This window comes from Neofelis nebulosa, chromosome 4 (genome assembly GCF_028018385.1).
Source record: "Neofelis nebulosa isolate mNeoNeb1 chromosome 4, mNeoNeb1.pri, whole genome shotgun sequence".
In the NCBI taxonomy this organism is placed as follows: domain Eukaryota; kingdom Metazoa; phylum Chordata; class Mammalia; order Carnivora; family Felidae; genus Neofelis; species Neofelis nebulosa.
The window spans coordinates 12,586,762-12,607,881 of NC_080785.1; the positions used below are offsets into that span (position 1 = coordinate 12,586,762).

General features: G+C 49.7%; 2 protein-coding genes across 2 annotated transcripts in view; one reads left to right on the top strand and one right to left on the bottom strand.

Moving 5' to 3' along the window:
* Nucleotides 1–44: 44 nt before the first annotated feature.
* Nucleotides 45–1,581, bottom strand: LLCFC1 (LLLL and CFNLAS motif containing 1). The gene is made up of 3 exons (XM_058724020.1): nt 1,463–1,581; nt 1,227–1,347; nt 45–639 (listed from the first exon to the last, which is right to left on the bottom strand). The coding sequence occupies exons 1-3, from the start codon at nt 1,496–1,498 to the stop codon at nt 461–463; spliced, it is 336 nt and encodes a 111-aa protein (XP_058580003.1). The 5' UTR covers nt 1,499–1,581; the 3' UTR covers nt 45–460.
* Nucleotides 1,582–2,777: 1,196 nt separating this feature from the next.
* TRPV5 (transient receptor potential cation channel subfamily V member 5) overlaps nt 2,778–21,120 on the top strand; it is a 32,273-nt gene continuing 13,930 nt past the window's right edge. Inside the window, exons 1-8 of the mRNA XM_058724021.1 lie at nt 2,778–6,478; nt 8,714–8,811; nt 8,966–9,088; nt 11,609–11,746; nt 12,043–12,141; nt 12,244–12,419; nt 12,791–12,937; nt 14,778–14,990. Coding sequence (XP_058580004.1) covers nt 6,351–6,478; nt 8,714–8,811; nt 8,966–9,088; nt 11,609–11,746; nt 12,043–12,141; nt 12,244–12,419; nt 12,791–12,937; nt 14,778–14,990 — 1,122 coding nt within the window. The 5' untranslated portion in view covers nt 2,778–6,350. The remainder of the gene's footprint in view (nt 6,479–8,713; nt 8,812–8,965; nt 9,089–11,608; nt 11,747–12,042; nt 12,142–12,243; nt 12,420–12,790; nt 12,938–14,777; nt 14,991–21,120) is intronic.

The following is a 21,120-nucleotide window of genomic DNA, read 5'->3' on the forward strand; positions in this document are numbered from 1 at the left end:
CCAAAGGTTGGGCAATTAAACAGACCAGTGAGAGACAAAAGGGCTTTGGTTAAGTCTCAGAAAGCTGTCCCCAAATGTTTTCAGGACTTTACTGCTATTACTTTTATTGTTGCTGCCTCTTTCCCCTAATGTGCTGTCCAGAGCAGAGCCGGGAGAGGTGTGGGAAAGAGAAGGCCGTGGGTCTGGTGTCTCCGGCCCTGGGAGAAGGTGCTCAGAGTGTGGCGAGGCGGTCAGGCTGGGGCAATGGACAGTTGAAAGGCCAGCACCAGGATCTCTCAGATGCTGAATCCTGAGGTGACGAGCCACTGACGAGAGGCAGGAAACTGTGTGTACACCTCCCCTTGGGAGTAGTGACCTGGAGCCCGGTGGGGAAGAGGGGGTCAGTAAGCTATCATGAAGCGGAAGTAGATAGCAAGGTCCTCATCCAGGAGCCCGGCTACCACCTCAGCCTCAATGTCCCTCATAAAAAAACCATGATGCTGGCCAGATTGAAGCAGAAGGCTAGGTTAAATAGGTGGTCACGAAGGGCTGCTGTGTCTGATGTCCCGTCATCCTCTTGTTGGGCCATGTCCACAACCTGCCACATCTCCCCCACGGAGGAGGCCACAAAGTGCTCTTCAAAGTTCTCTTGATCCTGGTCTGCAACCGTGGAGAGGGGGAGGCACTGAAAGGGCCGATCCTAACCTGCCCCCGCCCCGATCCTGGCCTATACCAGAAAGGTGATGAAGTTAGAGAGTCTGAGAAGAAGTTAGGGCCTGGGGCTTTTGGCCTAATTGTGCATCCCCTTATCCTTGGTCAGGGAGGTGGTGCTCCATCTGGAGGTCTCCTCTGGTCTGTATTCAATCACAGCCCCAACTGAGGTGCGCACATACCCCATTTCTACCTCAAACGGCCTCCTCCAAAGCATTACAACACTTGGGGTTGGAGGGACCACCCCAGGGAAGGGATGGAAACTGCAACCTCTTCCAAGATAAATGCACCCCTGCCCATACACACGAAAGCCACCTGTGTGGTGCTCTAGCCAGCCCGTGGTATGTCTCTGAATACATCCCCCGCTAAGAACCCTGCTCTAAACCCTTTACCTGACTCTCTCACGTTACAATAATAAGGGACTGGGCTTCTCTCCCCACAACCCGACCTATCTCAGGTTTCACTCTAGCCTGATAGGAACTGGGGGGCTGACTCCAAAGAGGTCTGATCCCTAGCTCCAGACACTGTTGTCCTACCTGTGGAGGGTGTTTTCTCGTTCTGACTCCTCTCGTTGGGATCCAGGCTGCCTTTCTGAAGCTTCACTCCCTTGACCCGCAGCAGCAGCAAGATGGCGGCCAGGAATGCTGCCCTGCAAAGCTGGGAGCCCGGGGAAGTCATGGGCCTGCCCATCCACCACCTTTGGTCTTCCCTACTCCCCTATGCCCAGTCGGCTCCCCCCACCTCCCTCTCCTGTCCCTGTCCCAGCCCTTACCACTTCCCTGCACCGTTTTCTTCCCTTCCCTTCCATAGGACCTCTGATTTCATGAGCTTTGTGACATCACAGCCATGGGCCTGTCCCTCATTCAGGTCACTAGAGAGTTCCCTTGCCAGGCAAGAGAGTGGTGAGTGGCCAGCAGAGGCTTCTAGGATGATCCTACTGCATCATCCTGTGGAGGGCAACAAAATGACTTCAGAGTTTGTGAAGTACTTTCACATCCATTACATCATGACATCGATATAGCAACTGGGACTCAAAGTAGTAGTGTCATCATACCCATCATATAGATGAGGAAACTGAGGTTCACAAAAGAAATGACTCTTCTGCTTAACATCACACAGACAATAAAGGGCAGAGCAGGACTCTCGACCACCTCTTTTTGTTTTAGTGTTTATTTATTTATTTTGAGAGAGAGGGAGGGAGAGAGAATCCTGAGTAGACTCCATGCTGTCAGTGCAGAGTGTAACACAGGGCTCAAACCTCAAGATCATAACCTGAGCCAAAATTAAGAGTCAGGCACTTAACCGACTGAACCACCCAGGTGCCCCTTGACCACCTCTTTTGATTTCAAACATCACAGCTTCCTCTCTTCCATGCAGCCATTCTCTAAGGTAAGTGGCTTGTATAGAATGTGGCCCAGAGCAGATGTGGAAATATCGGATCCTCAGGTCCTGGGCTGTACCTGAAACTCAGGTCCACCAAAACAGAGGAAGGTAGAGGGGCATAGGTGTTGGGGGAGAAAAGAGTACACGGTGTGTGTGCGTGTGCGTACACACACACACACACACACACACACATGCATGTGTACATAGAGAGAGAAAGACAGAGAATGGGGTACCCTGTGCCCAAGCAGAAATCATTCCCTCATTCTTCACCCTCCCCTAGACTTTCCTCTCCCTAAGCCTTTGGCCTCTTGAACTGGTAGACAAACCCCTCTTCTCTCATTTTACAGCCCCTCATACTCTCAGACACAAAGAAAAAGTTGTTAGAGGCTCATTCTCCAAACTCCTTGCTTGATGGAAGCAGAGTCTTTTTTTTTAAGTTTTATTTATTTATTTTGAGAGAGAGAGAGAGAGCATGCATATGAGCAGGGGAGGGGCAGAGAGAGACACAGAAAGAGAATGGGCAGAAAGAGAGAGAGAGAGAGAGAGAATCCCAAGCAGGCTTTGCGCTGTCAGCACAGAGCCCAGTGCGGGCTCTTGAACTCACGAGCTGTGAGATCATGACCTGAATGGAATCAAGAGTTGGACACTCAACTGGAGTCCAGTTGAGTGTCCTCAACTGGATGTCCTGGCATCGAGGCCAGGATCCCAAATAACAGATTTCCAGAAACTTGCCTCAAAGCCCCAATGCCTGCCAGGCCTGTGAAGCTAGTGAGCACAGACTGCTGGCAGTAATGGGCGGTGGCTAATTATCTGCTTCCCAGAGCAGAGATGGCTGGGGATGGGGCAGGTGGGATTGGGGAGATAGGATGGAGTCCTGGTAAACCAGAAAGCAATGCAGGCCAGAAGCTACAGGGCAGGTGCTGGGGCAGGTGGGAGGAGATTGTGGGCACACTTGAGCTATCACAACCCTCTCACACCACTCGTGGAGCCCATGCATCCCACGCCTGAGTGAACCACCAAGTGCATGTGCAGGAACGTGTACCCTTTCTGGAAGACGGAATTGTAGGCGTGGAGTACAGCTGTACCTCTGCTAGCAGAGTGCTCACCAGGAGGCCCCCCTGGGACAGCTGCAACCTCTTGTATACTTCCTGCCCACCCAGGCCAGGTGACTGGGGAGTGGTACACGAGGTCACTGGACGGTGGAGGAAGAAAGATTCAAGTAAGCAGGTGACCCTGTTCACCCCTACCGTGCACTCATTGACCTTCATGTCCAGGAAACAATGCTTGGGTGGAAAAAAGTCACTAATCTGGTTACTTTGGGGGAGGAGCTTCTTGGTTCCAGGCAAAAAGAGAAGCCAACCCAGGCTCAGTGCGTGTGGATGGGGAGGGCCGCTGGGGGTGGGACAGGCAGGCGTGAAAAGAACTGGGTTGTACTGACCACCGTTCCTTGCGTTTCCTCACCACCTGCTGCTGGTTCCCTGTGTTGGGAGAGATAATTCGAGCAGGAATTTAATTTGTTTTAGTATAAAAGCAATTTAAGAAGTCTGGAAAACAAAAAGGGTCAGTGATTCCACTATTCAGTGCTAATCACTATTAATGTTTTAAAGTGTATTCAAATCCTTTCCTTACATGGCTGTGGGTATGTGGGGTGGGAGTGTATTTCCTAAAAAGATAAAATCCAGGCATGATGCATTTCCCTCTCCCTACATCACATCCAAATAAGAGTTGTGACTGCTTTGACACCAAGAGGCTCTGGGACCTGAAAGTGTAGTGAGGGGCTCCTGGTCCCCTAGGGGACATCAGGGACTCTCCTGAGACTGAGGGAAGCTGCTACCTGGGGGGAGAGGGGTCCTAGGTGTTCTTGTCCACAGAAGGCTGAGGGAGCATGAGAAGGGACGAGGGAGAAATAAGGTGGTGGAGGGGGGTATGACAAAGGAGAAGGAGTGGAGTGAGGGGAGAAAGCCAGCGGAGAGCAGGCAACTCCTTAAAGATCAGGGGTACGGCTGACCCTGGAACAACACAAGGTTAGGGGCACTAACCCCCCAAGCAGTCAAAAGTCCAAGTATATACTTTTGACTCCCCCAAACCTAACTACTAATGGTCTACTGTTGACTACAAGCCTTACCGATAGCAAACTATCGACTGGCACATATTTTGTATGCTATATGTATTATATATTGTATTTTTATAACAAAGTACGCTAGAGGAAATACATTGTTAAGAAAATCATATGGAAGAGAAAATACGTTTACAGTATTGTACTGTATTTATCAAAAACTATCCTCATAGAGGTGCACTTGTGAATGGGGCACCTGGGTGGCTCAGTCGGCTGGGTGTCCGACTTCAGCTCAGGTCACTATCTCACGGTTTGTGAGTTCGAGCATCGGGCTCTGTGCTGACGGCTTAGAGCCTAGAGCCTGCTTCAAATTCTGTGTCTCTCTCTCTTCCCGCTCCTCCCCCGCTCATGCTCTGTCTCTCTCTCCTTCAAAGATAAATAAAGACATTAAAAAAAAAATTTAGAATTGGACCTGTGCAGCCAGCTTGGGCCAGTGAGAGGGTGAAGACCCAGAGAGGGGCACCTGTTCCTGAGCCCCCCTCTCTCCCCACCCCCAGCCCCAAGGACGGGGCCCTTGGTGGCGAGCCCCCCTGTACCTGCTCTGTGCGGCTCTGACTGGGCCGGCCCCTCCCCGCCCCCACCGCCTCCAGGATTAGCTTTATGGGTTGAGTATTTCTTAGGCGGGCCTCCTTCCTCTGCCAGTCCCTGCTTATCAGAGCATCTACAACCCCCACCTCAACCTTATCACTCAGTCCATCTCCTTAGACTGGAAGTCCCAAGGCTGCAGAGGCCATTACCATCCCACACAGCCCCAACCCCCAGCAAAGCAGAAAGTTGCCCTACAAGGTGACCCCCCTCCCCTTTCCCAGCTGGCATCTCCCTACCACCTGGGTGAGAGCATGGTTCCTCCTGGTCTCTGGCATCCCCTCTCCCTTTCCTTATTTGTTTTCCTTTCAATTCCCCTTCTATAAAGGTCACTTTGTCCATCCTTCAATCTTGTAGTAAAAGAAGACCCCTGCTCCTGAAGACCCCCCAAGGTCCTGTGTCCCCCCAAGTCTCTCATATCTGTACAGGCCGAAGATTCAGAAGAAAAAGCAAGTTATGGCGGATGATTTGGAGCTAAGTTTCCAACTTTAAAGCCAGTCTAGTTTTGTTACTAGCCATGGGCCATCACCCTCCCTCTCTGTGCTCTGCCCTTCTCTTTAGAAAATTAGGAGAGCCCTCAGCCTATTCCCAGGTACTGCATCTGTCTCCCGGGTGACTCGAATTCAGTAACAAGCATTTCCAATCAGAAGAGAAATAGAAACCACCCTATTAGAAAATAACACAAAAGGTGATGTGTCCTCAGTCCTGCCTCATCATTCCTGAAGAGAGTCCCCAGATTTCTCTGTCCACCACCTCGGCTCAGCTCCTGCTGTTCCAGTTCTGGGGTCTCCCCTGACTGGGGCTCCACAAAGCTGGGAAGGAAGAGAAGTTTCACTGAGGACGTGGCCTGGAAGCCTCCGGGAGGCTGGCTGCAAGGTTGAGAACAGAGACAACCACAAAGACCGCAATGCAGACAAGCAGCGCTCAGGGCTTGGAGCCCATCTGCGGAAGGAGAACCAATAGTCACTGAACTCTTACGCTCAGGCTTTACAGACACATGAGACAGTACAATTATTGGCCCCGTTCTACAGATTGGAAGACTGAGGCCTGGGAAGCTCACTTAACTGATCTGTAAGGGGACAAGAGCCAGCGTTCAAGCCAGAATCTGCCTGATTGTCAAGCTGGAGGGCTTTCACTTTTCTGCTTTCCTGTATCCCAGTAAGTGCTCACCTTGCATGTGGGGCCCGCATTCTGGGCTTCATCCTTGCTCCCCCTCTACATCCCACAGTCTCCTAGCCTTCCCCTTTCTCCCCTGCAGCCTCAGCCCACTGCTGGGAAGGAAGTTCCCTCCTCCACCTCCCCTCCCAGCTCTAGAGCAGGTTCTGTGCCCGGGGGCTCTCTAGAGAGAGCTCCTCCCCTCCAGGTAAAGCCACATTCTCCTGGCAGGGCCCCCAGTCGCCTCACTGCATACACACACACTCCACCCACAAACTGCACGCTGTATACACAAGTCACACTGGAGATATACTCACTCTCAGTCCCAACCCCAAACAGACCCCGCCTCCTCCTCTGTGGACTCCTAGACCAGCTCCTTTTACCACATTCCCTAACCTGCCAGTGCCTGAAAGAAGACGATATGGGGGCTCCTCCACCTAAGGCAGAGGGGCCCAGGGTCCAACTCCAGAAACTTCTGGCCTCCTGGCTGCTCAGAGAGCAGGACTGGGATCAGCATCTGGACGAGGCCCACATGCTGCAACAGAAGAGGTAGGCTGCCCCAGTCGTGCCACGTCCCACCTCCCCCTGATCCCCCAACCCTCTGATCCACTCCGCTGCTGTATCTCTGCTTGCAGCGGCCCACCATCCAGTGTCAGGTGGTTGGGTGCACCCAACCCACTCCTTCCGAACCCCAGCTGTCTCTGTCAGTGGGCAGGAGGAGACTCGGTGTAGATTCGAAGCCAGGGACAAAGTGACACTACAGCTCCAACCTGCCTGGCTGGTGGAGGAGGGGGCTGGGGGACAGAAAGGGACGGGAACAGAAGAAGGATAGAAGAAAGCAGATTGGGGGAGGGGGAGGACAGGCAGGTGAAGGCTGGTGGGAAGGCACGAGATCCTGCAGGTTTTGGAAGATTTGTTGCCTGGAGAAAGAGCGAAGCATTCCCATTAGCGTGAAGGAAAATTGCTTGTGTGAAAAAGAGGAGGAGAGCTGTGTTCTGTAGAACTTCTGGAGCTGACCAGCTGATGAGGGAAACTGAGCTTATCTACCTTTTATTGAGTGTCTACTTTGTGCAGCGGAATGCTGGGTCAGGAGGATCATCGGTAGATTGAATGAGGCCTGTGCCTGCCCGGGGAATGCCTGCAGGTCAGGTGGGGCTGATGTGTTTCACGGAAAAGCAGCGGCCAGGGCGGGGACCTATATCCTCCCAGAGGTGGGCCTCTGCCTCAGAGCATCTGGGGAACCTGTCACCCATCTGAGAGCTGCCTGGGGATGGGGTGAGCAGACAGTAGCAGGCCTGCGATCCAGCCAGGGCTGGCCTCGTGGGCAGGTGGCCTCTACAGTGGCACAGGATCCCGTGTTGCAGAAAACCCCTGCACTTGGTTTAATGCGCTGCTGTGGTCAACTTGAAATTCTTAATTTTCGAACAGGGAGTCCTACATTTTTCTTTCGCGCTGGGCTTCACAAACGGTACAGCTGGCTGTGGCTGCAGTCGGAGCCCTCATTTGGGAAAGGCTCTCTGCTTGCTCACCAACCCCCACCCCAGGCCCTGTGAGGGAACCTTTGGCCTCCCCACCTCCCTCGAAACTTCAGAGTGAGGCCAGAGCAGTCTTGGAGAGAGAGCTGGGTTCTGGACCTGCCCTCCGCAGAGGGCAGTGTGCTAGAGGCCTGGTTGCTAAGGCTGTGTGCGGTGCGTCCAGCACAGGGGGTGAAACCAGGTTAGTCCTGGTTACCCTGAGCTGGGACTATTCACCCTGAGGGTCTAGGTGAGGTGGGGAGGGCGCTGGCCCTTACTCTGCTGGTCCCTCCTGAGAGTACTTTTCTAATGGGCAGAACTGAGCTCCACCTCAAGATAAAAAGCTTCTTCTTTAAATAAAAATGTTCTTCCCCCTGGCTCACAGGGCAATTGGAAGAGAGGATGGGGGACCTGGGGACAGCAGGGGAAGCACTGGTCAGTCTGTTTGCCTCTCATTTCTCCCCTCGTGACCCTCCCCTGCCTTGTATTCACCCTGGGATCTGATTTGTGCCTGCAGCTTTAGCTTTTGTTTGGTTCATCCAGGCAGGGAAGAAACAAAGATGAACTGACAAGAGGTGCCTTAGGACGGATACCACAGGGCTTCTGCTCCTAGCTGCTAGGTTCCCAGAGGAGCCCAAGGCTATGATCCTCCTCAGTTATGAATGGGGTAAAACACGGAAGGAATCCGTCCTCCGCACCCGGCCCCCCCCCCCCCCCCCACACACACACACAGCGTGGATCTGACTCTGAGCAGCCCTGAGGGGTATTTGGAATTTTGGCAGCTTGTAAATCGCCTAAGTTCCAACAGCTGGCCCCTCTCTGCCTCTCTGCCCCTCTGGTCTCTCTAACTCCCTTAGCCTAAGGAGAGCTAGCTCAGCAGGCCTGGGAGCAGGGGTGAAAACATTTACTCAGCTTAGGTGGATTCAGCTAGGCCCGATGGCCTCCTGTCAGGGTCATCAGGGCCACCAGCTCTGCAGCATGGGCCCCTTCTGCCCCCACAAGTCTTCTGCCCACCAGAGCCTTGAGGCCCCCCCCCCCACCAACCACCCCCACCAGACTTGTGCAGAGCTGGCAATGACACAGCCACGGGGGAAACTCTCACCCCAGTCTGACCCTCAGCTAGAGTCCAGTTAACGACTCTTTGCAATGTGTCACTGCACACTTTGTGTGACTCATATCTGTTCCACGTAGAGAAGGTCTCTGATCCTCTCTCTGCCTTTGGCCTCTCAGTGATTCTGTCTCTACTGGACTCACGTTCATCTTCTCCCAGGATCCGAGAGTCTCCACTGCTTCAGGCAGCCAAGGAAAATGACCTGTGTGCCCTCAAGAAACTTCTGCTGGACCGAAGCTGTGATTTCCGACAGAGAGGTGGGTTGGGTGTGATGGAGCCAGGCCACCTGCCGTGCCTCGCCCCCGGACGCTGAGGATTTCTGCGAGGAAGCGGGGAGAGAGCCTTGAGCCAGAGCCCCTTCCTCAAGATGCTCTTGGAGGCGTTTGACACTCCTATCTTACTCCCCTCCAGGAGCCTTGGGGGAGACTGCGCTGCATATAGCAGCCCTCTATGACAATCTCGAGGCCGCCATGGTGCTGATAGAGGCTGCCCCGGAGCTGGTCAAGGAGCCCACCTTGTGTGAGCCATTTGTAGGTGAGGAGCCCACACAGTAGTTCAAGGTGGAGACAGGTGTGGGAGAGTCTGATGTCACCTCTTAAAATGGGTCTCCGAAGGGTGGCCTGGGAAGAGGTGCTAGAGGGTTCAGGAAGGTTGCCCTTGAGTTGGAAGGCATGCAGACGTCCCAGTCTTGGCCTTTAGCATCCGTGACTTTCTTTTTTTTTTTTTTTTTTTTTTGAGATTCATCTCTTCATAGAGGGCTCCAAACGCAGCTGCCCTTTATTTATTTATTTATTTATAATTTAAATCCAAGTTAGTTAACATATAGTGTAATAATGACTTCAGGAATAGAATTTAGTGATTCATCACTTACACGTAACACCCAATGCTCATTCTGACAAATGCCCTCCTTCATGCCCATCACCCATTTAGCCCATCCCCCCACCCAACTCCCCACCAGCAACCCTCAGTGTGTTCTCTGTATTTAAGAGTCTCTTATGGTTTGTCTCCATCTCTGTTTTTATGTTATTTTTGCCTCCCATCCCTTATGTTTTGTATTTTAAATTCCGCATATGAGTAAAGTCACATATTTGTTTTTCTCTTATTTCTCTTAGCATAATACCCTCTAGTTCCAACCACATTGTTACAAATGGCAAGATTTCTTTCTTTTTGATCACTGAATAATATTCCATTGTATATATATACACCACATCTTCTTTTTTTTTAATTTTTTTTTAACGTTTATTTTATTTTTGAGACAGAGAGAGACAGAGCATGAACGGGGGAGGGTCAGAGAGAGGGAGACACAGAATCTGAAACAGGCTCCAGGCTCCGAGCTGTCAGCACAGAGCCCGATGCGGGGCTCGAACTCACGGACCGCAAGATCATGACCTGGGCCGAAGTCGGCCGCTTAACCGACTGAGCCACCCAGGTGCCCGGTACCACATCTTCTTTATCCATTCATCAGTCGATGGACATTTGGGTCCTTTCCATACTTTGGTTATTGTTGATAGTGCTGCTATAAACATTGGGGTACATGTGCCTCTTTGAATCAGTGCTCCTGCATCCTTTGGATAAATACCTAGTAGTGCAATTGCTGGGTCATAAGGTAGTTCTAGTTTTAATTTTTTGAAGAACCTTCACACTGTTTTCCAGAGTGGCTGCACCAGTCTACAATCCCACCAGCAGTGCAAAACAATTCCTATTTGGGGCACGTGGGTGGTTCAGTTGATTAAGTGTCCAGCTTCAGCTCAGGTCATGATCTCGCGGCTGGTGAGTCCGAGTCCCACATCGGGGTCTGTGCTTACAGCTCAGAGCCAAGAGCCTGCTTCAGATTCTGTGTCTCCCTCTGTCTCTGCCCCTCCACCTCTAGTGCTCTGTCTCTCAGAAATGAATAAACATTAAAAGAAAAGGTTTCTCTTTCTCCCCATCCTTGCCAACATCTGTCGTTGCCTAACTAAATTGTTAATGTTAGCCATTCTGACTGGTGGGAGGTGGTATCTCATTGTGGTTTTGATTTGTATTTCCCTGATGATGAGTGATATTGAGCATTTTTTCATGTCTCTGTTAGCCATCTGGATGTCTTCTTTGAAAAAGTGTCTATTCATGTCTTTTGCCCCTTTCTTCACTGGATTATTTGTTTTTTGGGTGTTGAGTTTGATAAGTTGTTTATAGATTTTGTATACTAACCCTTTATCTGAGATGTCATTTGCAAATATCTTCTCCCATTCTGTTGGTTACCTTTTAGTTTTGCTGATTGTTTCCTTCACTGTGCAGAAGGTTTTTATCTTGGTGAGATCCCAATAGTTCATGTTTGCTTTTGTTTCCCTTGCTTCCCAAGACATGTCGACTAAGAAGTTGCTGCAGCCGAGGTCAAAGAGGTTGTCGCCTGTTTTCTCCACTAGGATTTTGATGGCTTCCTGTCTTATGTTTAGGTCTTTCATCTGTTTTGAGTTTATTTTTGTGTATGGTGTAAGAAAGTGGTCAAGGTTCATTCTTCTGCATGTTGCTGTCCAGTTTTCCCAACACCATTTGCTGAAGACACTGTCTTTTTACCATTGGATATTCTTTCCTGCTTTGTCAAAGATTAGTTGGCCATACATTTGTGGGTTCATTTCCGGGTTCTCTATTATGTTCCATTGATCTATGTGTCTGCTCGTGTACCAGGACCATACTGTCTTGATGATTATAACTTTGTAATACAGCTTGAAGTCTGGGATTGCAAGCATATGTGACTTTATTTAGCCATTCACTGTTTCCTTTCCTTTCAACTCCTCTCATGTTCCCTGTAGGGCAAAACTCTGTTTCTTTCTCTTATAGCAACATTACAGTGATCCCATGTACACCCTACCCACAACAGTCAAGAGGTGGGGACAGTGAGGTGGACAGCCTGTGAGACAAATTGCCCTGAGTCTCAGGCCACTGTGCTAAGCCAAGGGCAGAAATCTATGCCAGGACCTGTCAGGGACCTCCTGCCTGCCAGTGAGATGTTGTGTCCTTGGAAGAATTGGGGACAGCCCCATCACTGAGACGTCTCTCTCTCTCTCTCTGGGCCAGGTCAGACCGCCCTGCACATAGCCATCGTGAACCAGAACGTGAACTTGGTGAGAGCCCTGCTTGCTCACGGGGCCAGCGTGTCTGCGAGAGCCACAGGCACGGCGTTCCGCCGCAGCCCCCGCAACCTCATCTACTTTGGTGAGAGTGGGGCCGGGGCTGGGAGGAAGGGACATGGGGAGGTGAGCAAGAGCAAAGGGAGGGCAGGCCGGGGAGGGCTCCGGCCCCCGGAAAAGCCGGAAGCGGCCGGGCCTTCCAGGGTTTCAGGCCAGAGCCAAGCCTCCCCGCGCCGCGTGCTCCATCCCTGCCTCTGCTTCTGCTGACGAGCGTCCCGAGCCCAGAGCTGCCACGCGAGGGCAAGGAGGCAGTCACTCGGGGACGCTGCCCATCCCCCAGCCCATCGGGCCCTCATGGCAGCGAGCCTTCTGTGTCCACAGGGGAGCACCCCTTGTCCTTTGCTGCCTGCGTGGGCAGTGAGGAGATGGTGAGGCTGCTCATTGAGCATGGAGCTGACATCCGGGCCCAGGACTCCCTGGGTAAGAGCTGGGGGCCGGGAGGGCAGGGGCCACCCCAGGTCGGGCAGGGCATCAGCGGGGACTTCAGCGCAACGGCCACGTGATGCCCGCATCCTCCCCCAGGAAACACCGTGTTGCACATCCTCGTCCTGCAGCCCAACAAGACCTTTGCCTGCCAGATGTACAACCTGCTGCTGTCCTATGATGGGCGCAGGGACCACCTGCAGTCCCTGGACCTCGTGCCCAATCACCAGGGTCTCACCCCCTTCAAGCTGGCCGGAGTGGAGGGCAACACCGTGGTGAGGGACGCTCCCCTGGCCCCATGGCGGCCTTTCAAAGACCCTTGGTGCCCAACTGCCCGGAGGGTGGGGCCCCTTCCTCCATACTCCGTCGCTAAATGCTCAGCCTCAGGGACCCCTGGGCGGGAGGCTTTGAGAATGCCACTTTAGGACATCTGCTCTGGGAGCCCGGCGTTCTGTTCCCTTTGCCCTTCCTCCTCTTTCAGATCCTTATAGGGTGTGTGGGAAAGAAAGACAACCAGAAAAAAGGAGGCTCACGCAACTAACTGTCCATCAGTCGCAAGGAGCGGGCCGTAGCCCTCGTCAGCGGTGGAGACCCCCCGGCCCAGCTTCTCACACTGACCCTCCGACTCACCACCGTGTCTTCTCAGATGTTCCAGCACCTGATGCAGAAGCGGAAGCACATCCAGTGGACCTACGGGCCGCTGACCTCCACTCTCTATGACCTCACCGAGATCGACTCCTGGGGGGAGGACGTGTCCTTTCTAGAGCTGGTGATTTCCTCCAAGAAGCGAGAGGTATGGGTGCCACAGATGACCAGGGGCTGTCAAATGTTTGAGCAAAGCCTGTCCGTTTGCTTACATCCTGGGCTCCAGACACTTCCCTGATTTATAATAAATGGAGATGAGAACCGAACCTTGGAGCCTTTGGGAGAAAAGTCCAGTCTGACTGCGTTCTCCCTCTGCCCAGCTCCAGCCCTTTCTGCTTACCTTTCTCATACTAACCTTTTAGCTGAGGGACTCTCCAAATGGAAGCCACTTTGTAGTATTCATTCATTCATTCATTCATTCATTCAGCACACTGAGGACCTTCTGAGTCCCACCTGCTGTATAAGGAACTGAGAGTACAGAAATCAATCATAGTTCCTGTCTGCTTCCTCACACCCCACTCCCTGTCCTCAGTAAGTGCAATGGAGTACAATGTATGCCACCATAGGAGTCTGCACCATGCACAGTGGCAGCAACACTGAGGTCAAGTGACTTGTCCTGGATGGGCTAGGGAAGATGTCACAGAGGAAGGGCTTGAGCTGGGTCTTCTAGGGGAGCTGGAATTCACCAGGAAGAGGAGGGGAAAGAGAGCTCCCCAGAGAGTGGGAAACACGTGCGCCATTCTGATAGTACTGAATTGAGTGAACAGTAGGAAGGGAAAATTTGTCAAAGACTCTAGGAGCAAGGAACAAATGCTTCGGGTCCTCGGGAACTTCCAAAATAGTGGCAAGATAGAATTTCTGTTGTTTATCTGCAACCTGACAATTTCCTAAGAACCTTTCTAAGGCCATAAAATGCAGGCAATCGTTAGTAAGAGAGAACTTGAAAGGTCACTTAGTGTGATCTTACTCAGAGAATATTCCTGGAAGCAGATAAACTTCTATCAGGATTTCTTAGGAATTAGAACGCCAATCCCGCTGTGTGAATTGTGCTGACATAAATCCTTGATGTCTGGTTTCAGTGAGCTCTCGGTGTTCTCCTCCAGGTTTTATTCTTGTCTTAGTCAGCTACTTTTCCTTTCCTTCAAAATTCCTAGCCCCTTTTACATCTCTCATAGCCTTCCCCCCTTAGTTCCCTCGAAGCCCAGACTCCTACATTATGGCAAAAATTGAGGCTCTCTGCAAAAATCGGGCTCCTCCTACTTCCTGCCTTGAGCTGCCAAATATATCAGAAACTGTCTACCATCTCTCCTTCCCTCTGGGTTCAGCAGAAAAGGTATTCTGTTGGCTAATGGTTCATTCCTACAGCTATGGTTTGACTTTTGCCTTTTCTTACTTTCTCAGACGCCTCATCCCCTCCACCCCCCACTCTCATTTGTGCTTAACCCCTTGCTGTGTACTTCCGTCAGACTCCAGCCCGCCGTGGAGGCTTAGATGGTTGCCTCATCCAACTTTCCGTGCCTCTACTGCTCCCCTCCAGTGCCTAAGACTTGCAGAGAAAATAGGACCACTTCCTTGCTTGAACCCTCTGTGCTCCCTATTGCATTCGGAAAGATAATTCAAACTCCCCACTGTGCTCCCAATACCTGATGGTCTGCCTCTTATCTATGTCACCCCTTACAACTCCTGCCCGCCACTCCCCACGGGTCTTCTCATGTCCCCAGATGCACCTTGTTTGCAGATGACCACCTCTCTCACCTGGCTGCCTTGGCGACTGCTGCTGCTTGTGGACTGATCTCTAACTCCCCCTTCTTTCTACTAACTACTGCTCATCCCTCAAAGCCTCATTGGGGTTCTGGCGTCTCGTGCTTACTTCTTTAACAGAATGAATGGTGATGATGCTGTTGTTGCGCTGCCCTCTGGGAAATCCAGCACTCCTCACCGTGCCAGTCACCCCCTGCCCCCCAACCTATGCACTGCTTCCATGGTAGGCTCGCCAGATCCTGGACCAGACCCCAGTGAAAGAGCTGGTGAGCCTCAAGTGGAAGAGATACGGACGGCGGTACTTTCACATTCTGGGTGCCCTGTACATGCTCTATATGATCTGTTTCACCGCCTGCTGCATCTACCGCCCCCTCAAGTTCCGCTTGGGCAACCGCACAGATCCCCGGGACAACACAGTCCTCCAGCAGAAACTGCTGCAGGTGACTCTTCCTGGAAGGGGATGGAAGGGAGTGGGAGCGCGGGGTGCTGGTGCTGGATGCCTGAAGGATACCCACCCAGGAAAGGCACTACTCACTGGGCTCCAGCGGCTACAGGCTCCTGGTCACACAGACAGAAATTCAGCATGAGATAGCCGACCAAAAAGGGAGCTTAATGAGTAAAAAACACACTTACCCAGGGACCTGTGGTTTTTCTCGCTAACCCTGAAAGAATACTTGCTGTTACGAACTCCATACATTTGTGAACTTCCTTATAATTTGTAAGCCCTATTGTTCAAAAGGGAGGAAAATCATACTCCAAGTACATTTCTGAGTCCATTTCTGGTCTGTTAGGGCAACACAGATGTCCCTTCTGGCCTGCCCTCTCTTCTGTGTGCTGTCAATATGAGGGCATTGGCAATCCTGTGTCAGCTGTCAGACCACCTGTCAGGTCCCCTGCACAAGGTCCCTGGATTAAGTAGCAGGTTGAAGTGAATAATTTCTGAGGCTCCTTTTATGCCTTTGGGTTTGCCATTCTGTAGTGTTGTTCAGAGACCCAGGGTGTTAAGGATGGCTGGGCAGAGGTGTAGAGTAGCTGTAAGAGTCTGCTGTTGATGGGAGCAAACTCTCCCTCTCGGGTGACAACATTAGTAGGCTCTAATGGGAGCCCCTGAGCATCTACAGTCAACGAGTGTGGCTACTTTGGGTTGGTTTACAGTTCGTGGCTAACCACAGTTTTTGTCCCGGGGACCTGAAATAGCCAAAGGTGGGTGCAGGTATGTGGGCAGAAGGCAAAAGACAGGGGAAGAAGAATTTTGCCAGGCGAGTAAGAGCTAGGTGACTGGAGATTTATGTTCCATGGAGGATGGGCCAGCCACAAGTATGGCGCAGCCTCGGCTAGGAAGAGGGGTAGTTCGGGTCAGAAAGAGAACATAAGTTGCTTGCTTCGTCTAGGAACAAAAACCCCGAGTCAAGTTAGGCCAGAGAGAGTGGGATACACAGAGAAACAACAAGGCAGAGCCTCATTAAACCGCAGAGTTGGTCACAACACTCTACCTCGCTTGCTCCTGTAACTGCCTCTCAGTATATATTCAGCGTGCTCGTGTATCCAGAGCCTGTCTCTGACAAAGGAGGGTTTGCTGCCCAGAGAGGATGATCCTGAGTGTGGAGTGGCTGTCCTGTTACGGCGGGCACCAGTGTGCTGGGGGGAGGTTTTATTCCATGCATCTCAAATTGGGCACAAAGGCTGGCCCTGGTGTGGAACCCACACAGGGGAAAGTAAGGACATTGAGAAGATGGCCAAGTGAGATGGGTGAGAAACTAGACATGGGGAAAATGCACACCCATGAATGAGCTGAGGGTGACTGGGCTTTTCCAACATTCTAGGCCCTATTTCCCAGATGTGTTGTTCTCCCAGTCCCCCTTTGTCTCAAGCTTACCTAGGGATTTTCTGGATTTAGATTGTAGATAACATTCTGGCCTGAGAATTGGGTGATAACTGAGCAATTGAGTACTCTAAGTCTCCTCCCTATGTGCCCCTTTCTCTTTAGGACAGGACTAACATGTTTTTTGACCCAGATAGTCTATATTTAGAAGATCCCCTCCCCTTGCCTCAGGACTAGGTGAAGCATAGTTTTAGCTAAGACAACCTCCCCATCCTTCTCTTTTCTTTCCTCTTTCCTTCCTTTCTTCCCTGGTACCACTTTTACCCTTTTGTCTTTCACTTAGATAATAGCTACTTTAACCCAAATAGGAGACTATTGACTTTCAAATATTCTTTTCTTGGTCAGGGGAGAGAGGCTAAGGGTTACAAATGGTCTTATAAGAGGATCGGGTAGCAAAGACCACCAATGGAAGGTCCCTGTTGTTTGGTGTTACCCCTTGAGCCTTGTCCTGAATTTATGGAGTATCTGGGTCCTCTTATTCAGTAAATAAATCAACCTGGATAATATCAGGGGCTTCTCAGCTGATCACCATGATCTGAAAGATCCTGATTTCATGACGTACTGGGCTTATTAAATAATAGGAAATTCTCTCTTTTTTCTACTTTATATTACTTGAGAGTCTTAGAGCAATGAAAATGCACCAAGTGTGTCTTGGTTTGATTTTTTAAAGTTTATTTATTTGTTTTGAGAGAGAAAGAGCATGGGAGCATGAGTGGGGAGGGGCAGGGAGAGAAAAGGAGAGAGAGAATCCCAGGCAGGATTAAAAAAAATGTTTATTTATTTATTTTGAGAGAGAGAGAGAGAGAGAGAGAGAGAGAGCATATGAGCTGGGGGAGGGGCAGAGAGAGAGGAGACAGAAAATCCCAAGCAGGCTCCACACTGTCAGCGCAGAGCCTGATGTGGGGCTCAAACTCACAAACCATGAGATCATGACCTGAGCCAAGGTTGTACTTAACTGACTGAGCCACCCAGACACCCCTTAACTTGATTCATCCAGTTGTTGACATGTTAGTTGGCCCATGGGGATTTATCTTAGACAAATGAATACTTTAATATCCAATTATACTAATAAATTGGACGCACAGGGCTCTCAGTCACAGAAGAATTTTCTCTGTGGATCTCATGGGATCCAGAGAAGTCACTGTGCTCCATGAGAGCCACCCAGCCTCACCTTCTCAGGACAGTTGAAAAGAATGGAAAAACAAAAAACTCATCTATTTATATGCAACAAAACAAACTACACAAAAGCAGACATCCATGAGGATGGAGTTAGTGTGTCTCTATCCAGTTTTGGGGCTATCTTAAGGGGTTACTTCACTCTAAGATGCCTCATTGTTCAGCCATTAAAGTTGTGCTTTTCCAGAGTTTCCTAAGCACGCTATTAATTAACTGGATTGATCTCCTACCTCCATTCAACGTCTAGTTGGTTTAGGCAGAATGACATGCATTGCAGTCCTAGTTCTCTTGGGTTTCCAGGGGAGCAGAAAGTTCAAAGTGTGGGAGTCAGGTGGCTTGGATTTTAGTCCTGACTTTGAAACCAAATAGTTATTTGACCCTGCACAGATCCTACCTCTTACTAGATCAGTGACTTTTCACCAAGAAGGGAAGCTGGTGAAAACACTGGTTCCTAAGCTACACCACACCTAATAAATCAGAATGTCCATTGATGGTATTTTTAAGAACTCTCTGAGTGATCGTAATATTCAGCCTAGGCTGAGAACTACTGGCTTCCATTTCGGGTATCTATTCGTCTCTAACTTTCCAGTCTTAAGTCAGTCACTCTGGTCCTTTGGATTCCTGATGCGCTGTTTAGCAAAAGGGCATTGCTCTCTCATCAAATTTCCTTTTTGTCTCCTGAAGATTTCCTCCATCTTTCCTCTGCCTACCGAACCTAGACATTGTTATAGGTGTTAGAAATTCAACATGGTCTGAGCAAAATACACACTATCTCTCTGCCCTTTTGCAGTCTACAGACTGGTGTACATTAATTAAAAGAATAGATATTTCATTACAATCCATCATTGTTACAATTCACAATATTTTTTCCTCTGGTAAGGAAAAGGACAGGATGCTAAGAGAGCTTACAGCAGGTGCCTGGGCATGCTGAAAAGCCAGAGAAGGTTTCCCTGAGGAAGACACCTAAGCTGAGAGAGCTGGATACCAGTTAGAGGTGAAAAGTTAGTCCTAGGCAGAAAGAATGGACACACAAAAGCCCTGAGGCAGGAAGAACTTTGACAACATCTGAGGACTGAAAGAAGAGCTAGAACACAGGAGCCGCGGTGAGGGCCTCCAGATGAGATTGTCCACGTGGATCCTTCTCAAATCGTGAAGTGCCTTGTAGGCCATATTGAAGATTTTTCTCTCTATCCCAAAGGTAATGGGAAGCTGAGAAGTATTTAAAAAATTTTTTTGGTGTTTATTTATTTTTGATAGAACACAAGGCAGGGGAAGGAGAAGAGAGAGGAAGACACAGAACCCGAAGCAGGCTCCAGGCTCTGAGCTGTCAGCACAGAGCCTGATGTAGGGCTCAAACTCACAAACTGTGAGATCATGACCAAGCTGCAGTCAGTCACCCAACCAACTGAGCCTCCTAGGTGCCCCTCAGAAGGACTTAAACTCGGGGAGGGACTTGACAGGACTTCTGGTTTAGAAAAACGTCTGTGTAGGATGGAGAATAGATTTGAAGGGGCCAGGTGGATGTGGGGAGACTAGTAAAGAGGCTGTTCTAGTTCAGCAAGTAAGAGCTAATGGTGGGTTGGCCTGGGGATGTGCTGGGGGGTTGGCATCACTACTGTACAATGGATTTGGTGCAGGGAAGAAAGGAGAAGACTGTGGCAGGAATGACTCATAGGTTTCTGTTCATTTAAAAGCATGAAATCTTGCCATTTGCAATGACGTGGATGGAGCTTGAGAGTATCATGCCAAGAGAAATAAGCCAGTCAGAGAAAGACAAATACCTTGTGATGTCACTCAAAGGTGGAATTTAAGAAACAAAACAAAAGAAAAAAAGAGATAAACCAAAAAGAAAAGAAAAAAACCCACTCTTAACTACAGAAGACAAACAGATAGTTAGCAGATGGGATGGGTAAAATGGGGAAATAAGAGTTCATCTATCTTGATGAGCCCTGGGTGATGTATAGAATTGTCAAATCACCATATTGTACTCCTGCAACTGATTTAACACTATATATTAACTAAACTAGAATTAAAATGTTTTAAAAGATGAAGAATAGAAAGTAACCCTGCCATAAGAAAGAATAACTAAGAAGACAGCAAACAAATTGAATAATTCAGAAATAATTTATTAAATATTTGCTTTGTGCCAAAAAAAAAAAAAAAAGAAATTGTCTTTACCTGTCTCTACCTGTCATGGTCAGTGGGATTGATCTTTTCACATCGTTACTCCTCACAAGCTCTGAAAAACCCAAAGCACCACAGCTATTTGAAAAACCCAACTGACCTCCAGCTCTACACAACTTTGTTCAGCATTCCTAACCAACTTACTGTGAGACAAGCACAGCAAATTAAAGAAGAAAAGAGGCGAGGAGAAGTAGGGAGCCTGGTAGGTGAAAATAGCATCTAACTGAGCATCAAACTTAGTGCTTGCTTTGTGCACTTTACATGCATTTATCAGTGCTTGGGGGAGCTGGTTAAAATGCAGATTCTAGGAGGTTCCTGGGCTGCTTAGTTGACTGTCCAACTCTTGATTTGGCTCAGATCATTATTCCAGGGTCGTGGGATGGAGCCCCGTGTCGGGCTCCATGCTGAGCATGGAGTCTGCTTAAGATGCTCTCTCATGTCTCCCTCTGCCCCTCTCCCCTACTTGCACTCTCTCTCTCACCCTCTGCCCCTCTCTTCTGCTTGTGTGAGTGCTCCCATTCTCTCTAAAATAGAAAATAAAGGGGCACCTCGGTGGCTCAGTCAGTTATGCACCTGACTCTTGATTTCACCTCATGTCGTGATCTCACAGATTGTGAGTTTGAGCTCTGTCTTGGGATCTGTGCTGACAGCATGGAGCCTGCTTGTGATTCTCTGTCTCCTCTCTCTTCCCCTCCCTGCTCTCTCTCTCTCAAAAATAAATAAATAAATATTAAAATAAGTAAAATAAAAAATAGATTTATTTTTTTATAAATAAATTTTATTTCTGCGGATTCTGACAATAAAGCTCCAGTGAGACCTGAGATTCCTAACTAGTTTTGAGAGAATGCTGATGTTGTAATTCTATGAACCACATTTTGGATGACAAAGCATTAGATCATTTAATCCATATAGATATCCTAATAATTAAAGAAAATCATCACCACTTTAAAGACAGTGAATCTGAAGCCAGAGAGCTTAAGTACTTTGGCAAAGACACTCAGCTAGTAAGAGCATCACTGGAATTGGGATTTTGGTCAGCTTTATTTCAGAACTTCACCTTTAAATACCAACTGAGGTCATTTCTCTGTCCAGAGTGATGTGCCGAACACCAGTGTTCTTTCTTAGTGGACCCACTGCGTGAGAAACTTGTGTCCCCAGGCTTTGAGGGCTACCCACACTCACCTGTGTCCAGCTACAATTGATCTGTCCCTGCAAGACAAGGGACATGGAGTGTGAGGGGCAGCCTGGTTAGAAAATCCCTGAAACTCCTCATTATTAGCCAGCAGGACTCTTTCTGGGCACTTCATTCCTTTGCAAGCTGGGGTCTT